The sequence below is a fragment of the Haliotis asinina genome, chromosome 6, assembly GCF_037392515.1.
Source record: "Haliotis asinina isolate JCU_RB_2024 chromosome 6, JCU_Hal_asi_v2, whole genome shotgun sequence".
Taxonomy (NCBI): domain Eukaryota; kingdom Metazoa; phylum Mollusca; class Gastropoda; order Lepetellida; family Haliotidae; genus Haliotis; species Haliotis asinina.
In genome coordinates, this window is record NC_090285.1 from 51,125,001 (window position 1) to 51,140,000 (window position 15,000).

Sequence of the window (15,000 nt, forward strand, 5' to 3'; positions counted from 1 at the left end):
TGCTGTTAATCACCGTTGACATAACAGTAACCATTTGTCATTCAGCTCAAACATGGTGTATCCTTCCTCGTCTCCGTCAGCATATTACAGAGAACAAGACGTTGAACAATCTATTTGGTATTGTTTTTACGTATCTGTTTGCAGCAAGAGGCGGGGGTTGCCTTGTAGACAAAGCGTTCGCTCGTCAGCCGAAGCCCCGGTTCGATTTCCACATAAGCAGAATGTGTGAAGTCCATTTCTGGTGTCCCCCGGTGTCTGGTGAGGTTGCTGGAATATTGCTAAAAGCGGCGTAAAACCATACTCATATATTTATAGCATATGTTCCTTACAGATCCGTCAGAGTTGAGCACTGAAAACGGGTGTGCTGATATCGTACTGATACGGGTGTGCTGTGTTGTACTGATACTGTGTGCTGTACCATTTGTCTTTCATCCTATGGCCTGCTGTAACGTGCCCAATGTTTCCAATGGTTGAGAGCCGCCCTGTCCACAATGAAGGGCCATCGGCATCTTATGCCGTTAGCTATAAATGTTGTTACGCTGAATTACCTTCATGTAAAATCCATGAAACACCTGTATGTGGAATACCTGCTCGGTAATTGGTGTCTTTGAGCATTGTCGGTAGTTATGTATACACAATCACGATAGTGATTTATTGATGTGCGTTGATGGGTTGTTTGTGAACCTTCAGGAAACTCTTCTGCAATGTTTATTGTACAGGAGTGAATTCACTGGTGTTAGTTAATTATTGATCCGTGAAAAGATCCGCCTAAAATCATTAGAAAAACAACATTGTCATGTTCCAATGTAGAAACCAACGACACTAGGTCTAGACCACTGTAAGAAAAATTCGGTTCTGTCAAAGTAGGTTTTAACTCGAACTTTACCTATGATCTAATTTCTGTTGACATAAAATGGTCGGTCATGTGATTTTCTCGAGAAATTCTTTACTTTTGTCCGATATTTGGATGTTACATATTTTCCTATGACATCGCCTTGTTTTCGTCATAGATTGAGAACAAAGTGCGATATATATATGAAAGGAGGTATTGGCGTCCTGTCTCATTCACATCCACTTGGCCACTTCCGCTAACTGTGTTATGTCAACAGTAAAGCACAGATATTGTACAAGTTCATCGTAAACTCGTTGACGTGAAATATCATAATGATTGCATTTACTGACGACAGATAGAGAACGCTAGACCAAGGCGCTGGCAACAGGCAGACTGTGAGACAATAGGCAGAGAACACCATATACCATGACTCCCGTATTTATGACAGGTAGACGTAATTTAAGTACAGACTTTGATTTGAAGACAGTTATAAGAGTGAGTGAGTGTTATCCCGCTTTAAGCAATAATCCAGCAGGGACACTAGAATTGGGCTTCACCCATGGTACCTACAAGGGGAATTGAACTCGGTCTTCGGCGTGTCGCGCGAACGCTTGACCCACAAGACTGCCCCATCGCCCTAATAGTTATGAGTGAGGCCTTTGTGACAGGTTGTGTTTTCGTCATATGATAGGCGCTTGCAAGACAATAGCCTCAATACGGACTCCTCGACGAGTTGGCTCAGGTGGTCTTGGACTGAAATGAGCCAAGTTAATTTCTATACGGTGCAAAAAATATGAAATGGGTTTTCTCGGAGTAAAAAATGCACATGTTGCGTCAATTGCACCATAAAGAACGCAAGGGAGATATAAATATCCCATAACCGCGAAATCCAATAAAGATATTTCAACATTAAATATTTAAGACAGAATTCTGTTGGATGTTGACATGACCTGGCCGATCTTAATGCATTGTCTCGTCAGTAGTTTTTGAAATAATAATACTTCACATCCATATTCTAATTGGCGTATGTGGATAGGGAGTGCCTGCATTATTCATAGGTATGAGGTAGTTCAGATTTTTATGCCGACAGCGACCAGATGTCTGTTGTTGCTTACTAGTCTCAGCCTCACTGCCCATGTATTTGTGAATGTCAAGGAAGTAGGAAGCCATTCTTTCGTTGAGCGTCATCTCAAAGTCTGTTTAAGATGATCCCTTGGTGACAGCTATCTGCAATAAAGACGACAGAACGATCTCTCCGTTATAGGTATAGACCCAACAAAGTGGCCAGTGGGAGGTAATTGCATTGAGTATGAGACAGAGACCTGCAGCCAAACTCCAGATGAATTCCAAACTGAATTAAGTCTACATAAAATAGAACAATTCCGTTTGTCTGAGAATTGCTAGCCGTCGATGAAAATGTCAAGTGTGGAATTAATCTGAGACGTATTAGCAGTAATTGCTTTGACGTGTCCATCTTCATAACCTGTGCTAAGCATTGAGAAACAAGGTTCCAGTTGCATTTCAGCTTTGGTAATACTGTAATGAACAGGACTTAACAAAAGTAGGTGGAGTAGTTCTAGAGGCGTTATTGTGCTGTAAGCAGTCTTTTGTCATTTGGCTTTCCATTATTCTCATAACTGCACTCACGGGTATCATTTACGCGGTGGAATAGCACGGTGGTTAAATTGTTCGCTCGTTACGACGAATTCCCTTGTTCGAGACACGGTTACGAAGTGCGAAGCTCGTTTTTGGTTTTCCTTGCAGCTGAAAGCGGAATGAAACAATGATCGTCAAGGTTGCATAGTAGATGACAGATAGTCATGTAAAGACTAGAACTGGATCTACTCACGCATGATATAATGTTACACGAGTAGGCGACATTACCATTATGCAATAACGCTGACAAAGAAGCCGTAATATGATTTCAGTGAATAAGTGATTGAGTATATCTTCACATCACTTTTAGTAATATTCCAGCAATATCACCATTTTCTGGGGACACCACAAATGGACTTCACTCACTGTTTACCCATGGGAGTCGAATCCGGGTCATAGGCCTGACGAGCGAATGCTCGTTCCATTAGGCTACTCCCTTCCGCGAACCACAATATGTTTAATACAATAGGAACATACAGGCCTATTAGGTAACAATTATTCTATTATTACTTTTTGTAAAAAGAGATTTCTCTGTGATGTCGAGTATAGGAATGGGAAGTGTATATTTAACTGCCGCAAAACATCAATGATTCTCCTAAAGAGGACACCATGTGCTTATCGATACACCCACACAGGAAAAACATCAGTTGTGCCGCAGGGCACCGTTGTGGTATGATTATGGTTTTGCTTACGTTGCAAATAATAGCAGGTCGTTTCCTTACAATCCTGTCTCTGCATTTCTCTCCATGCCAGGTCATAAAACACACATTCGTGCAGTGTCTGTCACTCTCAAACCGTTAATGTTCCGCACTGAGGCAATAAATCATATGATATCATGATCGAATGGTACGAAGTCATTATTCTAAAAGTAACAATGTCAGTGTGACATTGACATTGCATTTTTCTATATGACATGTACACGTTTGGACAAGGTGTTGTATACAGATGTAAGCATACACATCTCGGAACGTTAATAACATGCATCGACATAAAGTGAGTGAGTGAGTGAGTTTAGTTTTACGCCGCTTTTAGCAATATTCCAGCAATATCACGGCGGGGGGCACCAGAAGATGGGCTTCACACATTGTATCCATGTGGGGAATCGAACGCGGGTCTTCGGCGTGACGAGGGAACGCTTTAACCACTAGGCTACCCCACCACCCCACATCGACATAAAGACCCACCTAGGAACAACATCTGTGATATGCTTGCAATAGTAATTACTCGATTATATAACGTAATGGTCTTTCAGTGTATCTACACACATGCAATGATGGTTTAAAAGAGCGTCAGAATATTTCAAGAGAAAACACATGGTTTATTTAACAAAATATGTTTAGGAACTTTTTTTAAGGATATGTAACCTCATACTATTAACAAACACTCCTGCTTCAGGAAAAGGCTGATATTGGCGAGGTGATGCTGTCCCTGTGCTATTTACCGACTGCTGGAAGACTGACTCTCACGGTTGTCAAGGCAAGAAACCTGAAGGCAATGGACATCACTGGCTCCTCGGGTACGTCTCCGCGACAGGGTATCAGACTACACCAATGTTTGATTTGTTCTGGTAACAATAACACTGTTGTAATGAAATTAAGAGCATGAAGAACATTCGCAATTTGTATATTGCATTATTTTTTTTCTCCACAAAAAGTCAATTTGTATCTATTTGTGTTTTAATGCAGCAACTTTAAATTGCCTCTTGCTGGCAAACAAGGATAAGCTGAACTGGCGCAGAGAAGCGTTTACGAGAAGTAGGCGGTGCACCGCAATGAGCAAACCCATTGTGTTTGTGAACGGTAGAGCAGATGTAGACTAGTGCGCGTACAGTGCATGACGATAAAATTGATTCCTTGCGTAGGAGTTTTCTGAGATAGGCCACGCGTTTCGCCCATCGCACTTCACTAGATCGCGGACAACCTGGGGCCCCTTCGCTCACAGTGCCAAGCAGCAGTGTGCGGCACTCATACATGCTAATACGTCTGTTGTACGTCAACTGTCAGGTCGGTGCTCAACTTATCCTTGTTTGCCAGTAAATACATATAATGTAAAGTACAAAATTGTATACATGTAAGACGCATTTTTAAATATAAAGGCCACCAATAAATACAAATTGATACCTTGAGGAACAGTGCCGTTGGAATTTTGTACGAGTGTAAACAGAGGGAGCTGTCGTTGAAAATCCATAGTGCATGTTCAGCTGAAAGATGTGTACTTCAAATGCTCGTCGAAAGCAAACATTTTATGATAAGAGGTCCTTTGGGACGGCTCTGCCTTTAATCTCATTATATTATGTGTGTTTCTCACGAACACGGTGGGAATGTTGTCTTTGGTAAATCACATTTAGATTTGCTTTTTGCTATTTGACGGCAAAGGAGTGTTCTGAAACACAACACGCAACATTAGGAACACATATGTATTTTGTGAGAATAATCAGTGGTGTGTGAACTTGGAAACGTTCTAGTCCATAGCATACATCACTGGTTGGAATAGTACAGAATTCGTGTCACTTCTTGAAGTAAGCGACTTCACTCTATTCTTTAATTATACCTTCTGGCAATTCTGCATTATTGTGTTTCAACCGCATATTTGTGCGATCACTTCTCTCTGTTGATCAATCCCGTGTTGAGCTAGACTAATGCATAGTCTCTGAATATATAAAATTTTGATAGTAATAAAAAACATTTAAAGTTAAAAGGCTCCTCAGGGAGACCAGAGATTCATAACGTGAAAAAATCTAAACACGTTTCATTTAGGGCTTTGGCACTGCAGATAGGACTAGGGAACATAAAGTGGTTCAGGGACTGTGAGACAAACTAGTGTTGAATCTGCACCGTCATATTGTGAATATTGCAATATAAATAGTGTCTTGTGGGTGTCATGCAGCTTTGAACAGCAATGCCATAACGTGTCTACGTGAAGTAGACAAGGATGTTTAATTGCATCTATGGTGTCAATGTGGTGACAAAAAGCGTATAAAATCTAGAAGAATCTTGGATTTAAATTCATGATCACAAAACCGGGGGATCCCTGATGGCCTGAAAGCACTGGACTAGACAACTGTGTCATCCATCTTCTGACGTTAAAACGTTGAGCCTCTTCTCCTCCTCTGGCACTGAACAATGCGGTTATCATTTCAGATCCTTACGTTAAGGTGTCCCTGATGTGTCAAGGCAAAAGAATCAAGAAGAAGAAAACCTCCGTTCAGAAGAATACTCTTCACCCAGTATTTAACGAGGCTCTTGTCTTTGACGTCCCCCAGGAGAGTGTCGAGGACGTGTATCTAATTGTTAAGGTCGTGGACTACGACAGGTGGGACAAAGAGAGATGCGTGTTTAAAACCGCATAACGTATTCAATATGACCGTGGGGACGTTTCTCAACAAAATAAATATTTAATGATCCTAGAAACCTTGACGACGGTGAAGAGCAAACCAGGTTGAGCGGAAAGCAATTATTCATTCACACAAACAAATGTTGCATGTGATCATTATCCCCATGATGCAAGAAATCGATTGAGCATCGTTTGTACTTTTATTTATTTTGAAGTGATAGCTAAATATTTTCATAATGGATAATTGGAAATTCGAGACACTATTCTTTAGAGCCAGAATACCTGGTGTTGTTTTATACATACATAAAAATGCTTAACCCTTTTCATACAATTGACAATACCATACATAAATAACAATTATCATTTGGTTATGGTTTGGGATGGGAATTGTGATGCTTAAAACATTTCGACAACGGTGATCTCAGCTGAATCAATCAAAATGTGTTCATTTGTTCAATATTTGTTCATATGTTGAAAAGTGGTTCAAGCAACTGGATACTATCATACCCTTTCTTGACGACATCGAGCATAATCTCAAAGGCTTAAACAATCGCCGATAAACAAATGCAATATTCGGGGTAAGACGGTTCATACTCACCATGCAATCAACAAAATACCTTCGCATAACTGAAAAGTTAAATATTGCATTATATTCTAGTAATTATATAATCTTGGTACTCATAGTCTTTTCGTGCAAATGCTTAAGATCCATGACGATCCGGGTTCGAACTGATGTCAGCAACCCATGCTTGTTGTAAGGGGTGACTGACGGGACTGGGTTGTCACACTCGCTAACTTGGTTGACACATATCATCATATCTCATTTGCGTGGATCCATGCTCACGCTGGTGATCAATGGATTGTCTGGTCCAGAATCGAATATGTACAGATCCCCACCATATAGATGTAATTTTGCTGAGTGCACATTTAACATAATTTAACGGCCCCATGCATAATGTGACTGAGCCCCCATTATTTAATATACGAAGTAAGTGACCCCCTGCATGTCATGTACACAATGACCCAACCACCAGAGCATGTGTACAAAAATGCTGACACCTCCCAAACTGACCCACCTCCCCCTCAACACACACACACACACACACACACACACACACACACACACACACACACACACATTCCTCACACTCCCAGGAGAAAATGGATGAACCCCTAAAATCATCATCATCATTATCAATCTCCCCATCCCACCACCACCCTCCATTCCCAAGCCATAGCTTATGAAGGGTCCCTAATGCTTAAATGTGTCTATCAATGTTCAACAGAATCGGAAGTGACGAACTGATGGGGAGTGTTGCTCTTGGGCCCAAGTACAACGGCCTAGGGAGGGACCACTGGTATGAGATGTTGGAGAACCCCCGCAAACCCGTGGCCCAGTGGTATCCCCTACAGGAACATCTCCCGGCTCCTTCCAATATGACACCCAACGGCAAGTGCTGTCTACGTCAACGTCAATCAACGGAGGACTCTAATGACGGAAGCAGCGTGATGTGAGCAGTCAGCCAATCAGAGACGTTGTTTCACTTCACTTTGCGGCATGTTCGCATCGACAACCAATCACAAGGTTGCAGATTGCAGGTACCAGCCTATGAGTACCAAGAAGGTAAAGGAAGTCACACGTTTGTCTGGTAAATGTCACGACGTTGCGGTTCAGAAAGGTTGGGATTTTCAAACGTGCCAGTTTCTGTATGAGCATCAGCATGCCAAAAGAGCCTTAGAATCATGAATGGGTTTTCAAGATGATGTAGAAATCCAACTTGCATTAATATTTACTTTATATAGGTATATTTGTTTGTTTGTTTTGTATTCACTATGTAGTATGTGTTCATTCATTAACAACAGCTGTTATATAATATCGTGCTTTCAGTTGGTAATATTTGAATAATTTCCCTGATAAATAATTGTTTGTTTGTTTTGTATACACTATGTAGTATGTGTTCATTCATTAACAACAGCTGTTATATAATATCGTGCTTTCAGTTGATAATATTTGAATAATTTCCCTGATAAATAATTGTTGAAGATAGAAACAACCAAACAGGCACTCAGAACCACCTTATTGTATTCTAAAACGATATACCCTATGCTGTTAAAGCGATCATCTGTTGAGTGTAATAACCGATAAAATAGACATTTTAATTGAGTATATGGATATCGTTTCAAGATGTTCCTCATTTAATTTATTACTGGTATTCAAGAGAAAATATGCACAATTCTTAACAACAACTGTGCCATAGACACATCTTAAAATAAGTGCGGTATAATTTAGTATTTCAACATTTCGAATGATTTGAACATTTTTATGATTTTTCTCAGCAACCTTCCACATTAATAGCTTGTTGTTGTATGGGTTTTTTCAACCTTTGAGCACATGAATAGTAACCATGTGCTTAAAATAAACAACGTGCCCTTTGAATGTAAGCTGATACAAATCCTTTCTCCACAACAAATAACTGACAATTCTTTAAGGATATGTTTTTATGTGTAACAGTCTCATGTTACTTCTTGTGTCATGACTAAAATGTGCAAGAGAATTTCTGAGCATCCTCAAAAGGGACATTTTAAAAGGGTATATCCATGTACTAGGAAAGGTAAATGGAATACCAGACCTTGATTAGGAATACCAGTAAGGCCAGTTATCCATAAATATTATACCACAGCGTTAAAACAGTCATTCAGGTACGTCCATTCACAATTCTGTGCATCTTTACGCGAATCAAAGAATTTTAAGATCATATGAAAACGTAACAATGCTGCGTTTCTAAATTATACTTGTACAATTCGCAAAATTGCAAAGGGCTGTGAACTAGCTTGTGTACAATTGGAATCATCACCCAAAGGCCTTACTAAGGCAACACTGATAATTTGCTTGTTTGTTTAAGAACAATAGCTTTATTGTTGATTGTTGTTGATGTTAGATTATATATATACATATATGAACTATCAGTTGTTTTCTGGATTTCTGAAATGTATGGAATTAAATTCAAAGTAATATATATTTTTAAACATGTGACTTTCAGCAGAGTTGGTTGTCATTATGGTGAACACATTCCGTGTTAGTTTTATATTTTGAATACGTATTTTACACTTTTACATACTATTACCGTTTCTATACACGTGACCTTTCGCTGTGTTTGTTCGTTTGTGGCACAAGTGTAATTTCACATTACCATTTACATTCTCAATGCTTGCTCACCAAGGTATGTGTGACTCTTTAGGGACAAGACTTTGGTACTTTTCATAAACCCTTTGACGTAATGTATGGAATCCATTTCCGTTGCAGTTGTCATGTTCTGTAGGTCTGTATGTTCGTGGGCAAGCACTGGATATTATATCATGAGGGGTTATAATAATCTTATCGTTCATTCCTTTATTCGTGATGACAAAGCATCTGTTATACAAACGAGCCATACGTGACTACTGGACTCGGACAAAGCCATTTGAAACATTATATGACATCGCTGTATCGAGGAATTTTGGATAAATGTCAAAGAATGATATCGACCTTTTCCATTGTCACTTTAGTTGCATTAAGTTTCACTTAAGAGAACTAGATACATACGTACGTATGTAAAGTATTCTAATCTTAGTTCTAAATATACTTATTGCAAGTACATTGGCTTATGTTTACATGTTGACGCCAGTGGAGCTACACGCCCACCTTCCTTTTATAAAAATACAAATAATATGTGGAGAATCTCACCCAAGTGTCTTCTAATATCAATCTCCCAGGAGATATCGTCTGATCTCACACAAGCGATATCTCCTGTAACACAGTTTTTGGATGATAAAAGATCATGCTCCTTAAACTAAAAGAGGATGTTTTAAAATATTTCGAATGTCCGGTGATACCATGACCATGTCTGAAAAGGGGTAAACTTTCAAATTAAATTTTATGTTCTCACTGAAAGGCCCAAATAATATAAGCATTATATGAACACTGCATATCAAATATAACCGGTCATAAGGCAGATGTGTTAACTTGGGAAGAAATGTGCCAAAACCATCTTTAGGGCTTTTGACTTGCGCCCAAAACCTGAAGATTTAACAACTCCTCCAGTCCATGGTTCATTTGGGTATTTGTAATGGCGATCACGAGTATATGAAGTTGCACCGGCATTATCAACTTAAGGCAGTTGCACGTATCTCTGGGTAACTGTGCTTCCTCATGCCTCTTGCAAGATTTCGTTTCGGTTCATGTGAAGTCAAGATGATCTTATACCCATGAATACGTGTGATATGTGAGCAGCGTTATTTTGAAATGCCATAAGAATGGAATGTCATCAATGTGTAATTGACACTGGCATGTGAGAAATCAGCATATTGAGTTCTTACGTCTTTGTCGACCATATCTGATACTCATTTTCAGCTGCGGCTACAGATTCTACATAACACAATGGCGTTGAGACAGTTGATAAAATCGATTACGCTATTGATCTGTTTTGCACAGAAGCTCTTCAAGCCTCAGTGTTCAGAGATAACTATCACAGTGGAGACAATCATGAAAATATCACGCAGGACAATAATGCATGTCGAGTGTTATACTCGCTGAGTCCTGATGAATCACCAGCTGTGCCTGGCCATGAAGTAGCATTGCGGTGAAAGCTTTCGCTCGTCCAGGGGTCGATTCTCCACATGGGTACAATGTGTGAAGCCCATTTCTGGCGTCCCCCGATGTGATATTGCTGGAATATTGCTAAAGGAGGCGTAAAACCATACTCATTCACTTCAATCAGCTGTTGGGTTCGTCGTCAGAGACACTAGAAGCGCTCGTAAAATATCAAACGTATGCGTATTATCATTTACAAATGGCATTTAGCCTGAAGGTAAACAACTATTCCACAAACATTGAACGTTGAACGTGTGTGTTGACTTACCTATTCATATTTTGTTTCAAATGAATAATATAATTTGTTGATGTATGTATTCATGAATTCCACGAAACCCCTACAAATCATTGTACACACCTGTTATAAGTTGTCAAGTGGTTGTCTGTTGCTTGTTGATTTCAACCATGTTTGTGACTTCAAGCTTAAACAAGAAAGTGATCAGACGGTGCTTGATACTCTTTCTCTGTGATTAAATAGTTTTGCCAAAATGATGTGTCTGTACGTTTATTTCAAATATTCATGTACATATAGAGTTTGATGACAGTATCCCAGTTGCATCAAGACAAAGCACCTTCATGTAGAGAGACACACCCGGTGTGTTACGGATCTTAGACGCTTACTGCATTAACGAAACCATGAACTTAAATGTTGAAACCAAAAACAAAAACTCATGGCTAATGAATCATTATAATATGGGTATTTATATAGCGTTGTAGTCCATCCCATTCTATATGTATGCCCAAAGCGCTTTGTTTCTTCCCTCGATGATTGGATGTCAATCTCAACAGCGCATGGCATTTCCAGTCTCAACTCCCTGGGGATTATACAGCTCATGCGGCCACTAAGCCCACTAAGTTAAGGTGTCCAATCACAGCTGCGAGAACTGGAACATATAGACACAGTGCTTTGTCTTATTGTACGCCGCTATACCAATAACTAGCTGTTTGTACGGATTCGTGTGGCAACCATTGTCATTTACCAACGTATTCGTGGGTTCCTTTGAGTGCACAGGATTGTGAACTATACACTAACTATGTAGTGATGGTTGTGGTGAACCACATGGTTGATGGTTCATCTTTGCACTGTCCACCATCCAGCACATTTCAAGTATCTCATCTCTGAATACTCAGGGTGAAACGGTAAGGTACATATTGCGGTACAAAGTGTTATTTTCTGTATATGAGACATGATCCTGTTGCAGAAAATAAACGCATGGAATTTTAGAAAAAGGTTCCATTTTCTGACATTTCAGGAAAGGTTTAAAAAGGTTACAAAAAGTACAGTACGAAAACCGAAAATACCGGTTTTTGTATTGCATTACGGCATACCGAACCGATGGCTACTAATACCGCGATATACCGTTTCACCTCTACTGAATGAATAAGTGTCTTAATCAATCCTTTTTCAATCTCAATTTCTTGATTACCCACCTCCTCAAGGCCAACTTCCTACTCAGACCAAATTGAGAAAACTTAATCAGGGGCTTTTGTCTCATTTGTCCTTTTTGTTATGGAACTTTTGCCCATAGGGTCTTTAGTCCGGGAGGCTTTTGTCTATGGGGCTTCAGTCCTGCGGGGCTTTTGTCTGTTCACCCATTGAACACATCCAAACCAGAACTCATTGATCCCAGAATCAGCTCCTGTTAACAGTCCACAAGATGCTCTGAGCTTCATTCGGCATGCAATGTTTCCAACATGCAGTTTCATGTCTCTGGAACTACGGAACGATGCATAGTTCGTTGTATATACCTCTGATGTTATTGTGGCGCCATGAGCATGCAAAAACGTGTGGATACTGGCGCATTATAAATGCCCCTTATCAGCATTTACCTTCACACAGAAATCTGCCTTAGATCACTTGCCAATCTCCCTCTCTAAGGAGAGATAGATTCAGAACAACATCTGAATAGTGTGAAAAGTTAGTTAGGGTGTCAGATTATGGATTTAACTGTCAGACAACTATCAACAAAAACTTTAAGAGACCCACATGTATCTACAGCATGGCTTACTTTATAGATTCAAATTTATGATACGAACCAACGTCCCACAGATCCTAATAGTCGTGCCAGAATTCGAATCACACATAATCCTTGGTTCCACTGAAGTGCTAAACTACAATGTATCTCATCATTGCTCGTTCGGGCTTTCCTCCCTGATCACCATGGTAGACGCTCTGGTCAAAGTGACTTTAAAACGAGCTCACCCTTACACTTGTCTTGATGCACTAAATGAAATACCTTCCCGTAAATTTGTAAATTTAGAATTAGAACACGGTTTTGATTTTTGTCTACAGATTACAGTGATAAAAAAAATACAGAAAGTGCCAGGAAAAATAGAACGTGTCAGAAGTTCAGTGTAAATTTTAGGCGCACATGACACACGTTGTTCATGGATACCTCTGTCCAAATGACAAATATTAAACCAGAAAAGAAATAGTAGATTAGAACACGTTGGAAGAATTATCCACTGACATCGAGCATTTACTAGATATACAGTCTCTTCGTTTCAGACTTTTCATACATAAATTTAAACTTAAGTATTTCTTGGCACTTTTCACCTTTCTCATTACCTTTGCTGTATAACAATGAAATTAACGCTTTGTTGATTGCAAGGGAATTTCATGTTTGGTACGATGCAGGGGAAGTCAATATATAGGCAATTTACTTTTTTTTCACTGTGAAACAATAACCTTAAACATAAAGGGTACTGCGCAGTCAAAATCGTAGTTGATCTGTAGAAAAGTCTCCTCTGCATCATCTAACAAGAAATTATAGTAAACACTGGTTTTCTCCTGTGTAGCCTGTACACACCTGTATAAAGTATATCAGCGAGAGTCCTATGTATTGGGTTGGACACGGAAAATGCATTCCACCCACATTGAAAATATGGTCCTAAATCCAGTTTAGACCCTACCAAGGGCGGAAAAAGTGCATATGTAGACTTCAAGGAATGTATTGTGAAACGTTTAATGTATTTAAGTCGCCGTCAAGTGAATGTACTGGACTTACGATGTGGCAGGAAGAAAGGTGGGGATATGGCGTGAGCCCCAGCATGCTTTGCTGGGTGTCAGATGCGGTCAGACTGTTGTGTCTTGTGCACGAGCATTTACTGACTTGATTGTTATTACCTGCATTTATCGTGACAGCACATGTGACGGGGGTATAGCTCAGTGGTAGAGCATTCGACTGCAGATCGAGAGGTCCCCGGTTCGATCCCGGGTGCCACCTCTACATGTTTTTTTTCGCTGAATCAGTCATCAGTGAAGGAACAAGGAAGTCACACGAATCATACCAGACTCAGGCAATCCCATTTTGGACAGAGGAGTGTCTTCTTACTAGAAGAAGTGTGCAACTAAACCGAAACGATTCCAACTTTGTGCCATGCATCCATAAATACAAACTAGAAGACTCAGGTAATCCCATTTTGGACAGAGGAGCGTCTTCTCACTAAAAGTAAGTGTGCAACTAAATAGAAACGATTCCAACTTTGTGCCATGCATCCATAAATAAGAAATAGAAATTTCAGTTCATACCCAAGCTAATTCTGACGACACGGGATGCTGATGACTTTCCTTGATTGACAAAACAATACCAAACAGGTGACAGTTGAAGAGGACAAAAAGAGTTGTGAGAAGTGGGATTCGAACCCACGCCGGGAGAACCCGACTGCGACCTGAACGCAGCGCCTTAGACCGCTCGGCCATCCTGACTGCTGGTAGCCTGTACACACCTGTATAAAGTATATCAGCGAGAGTCCTATGTATTGGTTTGGACACGGAAAATGCATTCCACCCACATTGAAAATATGGTCCTAAATCCAGTTTAGACCCTACCAAGGGCGGAAAAAGTGCATATGTAGACTTCAAGGAATGTATTGTGAAACGTTTAATGTATTTAAGTCGCCGTCAAGTGAATGTACTGGACTTACGATGTGGCAGGAAGAAAGGTGGGGATATGGCGTGAGCCCCAGCATGCTTTGCTGGGTGTCAGATGCGGTCAGACTGTTGTGTCTTGTGCACGAGCATTTACTGACTTGATTGTTATTACCTGCATTCATCGTGACAGCACATGTGACGGGGGTATAGCTCAGTGGTAGAGCATTCGACTGCAGATCGAGAGGTCCCCGGTTCGATCCCGGGTGCCCCCTCTATATGTTTTTTTTCGCTGAATCAGTCATCAGTGAAGGAACAAGGAAGTCACACGAATCATACCAGACTCAGGCAATCCCATTTTGGACAGAGGAGTGTCTTCTTACTAGAAGAAGTGTGCAACTAAACCGAAACGATTCCAAATTTGTGCCATGCATCCATAAATACAAACTAGAAGACTCAGGTAATCCCATTTTGGACAGAGGAGCGTCTTCTCACTAAAAGTAAGTGTGCAACTAAATAGAAACGATTCCAACTTTGTGCCATGCATCAATAAATACAAACTAGAAATTTCAGTTCATACCCAAGCTAATTCTGACGACACGGAATGCTAATGACTTTCCTTGATTGACAAAACAATACCAAACAGGTGACAGTTGAAGAGGACAAAAAGAGTTGTCA

The 15,000-nt window shown here is 40.2% G+C and overlaps 1 protein-coding gene and 4 non-coding genes across 5 annotated transcripts in view; 3 read left to right on the forward strand and 2 right to left on the reverse strand.

The window, feature by feature from the left end:
- LOC137286603 (synaptotagmin-9-like) overlaps positions 1 to 10,940 on the forward strand; it is a 67,210-nt gene extending 56,270 nt beyond the window's left edge. The window contains exons 3-5 of the mRNA XM_067818551.1: positions 3,884 to 4,004; positions 5,629 to 5,800; positions 7,108 to 10,940. Of these exons, the coding sequence (XP_067674652.1) occupies positions 3,884 to 4,004; positions 5,629 to 5,800; positions 7,108 to 7,336 (522 nt within the window). The 3' untranslated portion in view covers positions 7,337 to 10,940. The remainder of the gene's footprint in view (positions 1 to 3,883; positions 4,005 to 5,628; positions 5,801 to 7,107) is intronic.
- Positions 10,941 to 13,606: 2,666 nt separating this feature from the next.
- Trnac-gca (transfer RNA cysteine (anticodon GCA)) lies at positions 13,607 to 13,678 on the forward strand. The gene has a single exon. It is a non-coding gene; the product is annotated as a tRNA-Cys (tRNA).
- A 398-nt stretch (positions 13,679 to 14,076) lies between these two features.
- On the reverse strand, positions 14,077 to 14,160 carry Trnal-cag (transfer RNA leucine (anticodon CAG)). The gene has a single exon. It is a non-coding gene; the product is annotated as a tRNA-Leu (tRNA).
- Positions 14,161 to 14,525: 365 nt separating this feature from the next.
- Trnac-gca (transfer RNA cysteine (anticodon GCA)) lies at positions 14,526 to 14,597 on the forward strand. Its single transcript has one exon. It is a non-coding gene; the product is annotated as a tRNA-Cys (tRNA).
- Positions 14,598 to 14,995: 398 nt separating this feature from the next.
- Trnal-cag (transfer RNA leucine (anticodon CAG)) overlaps positions 14,996 to 15,000 on the reverse strand; it is an 84-nt gene continuing 79 nt past the window's right edge. The window contains exon 1 of the tRNA in view: positions 14,996 to 15,000. This exon is cut by the window's right edge and continues 79 nt beyond it. This is a non-coding gene — a tRNA (tRNA-Leu).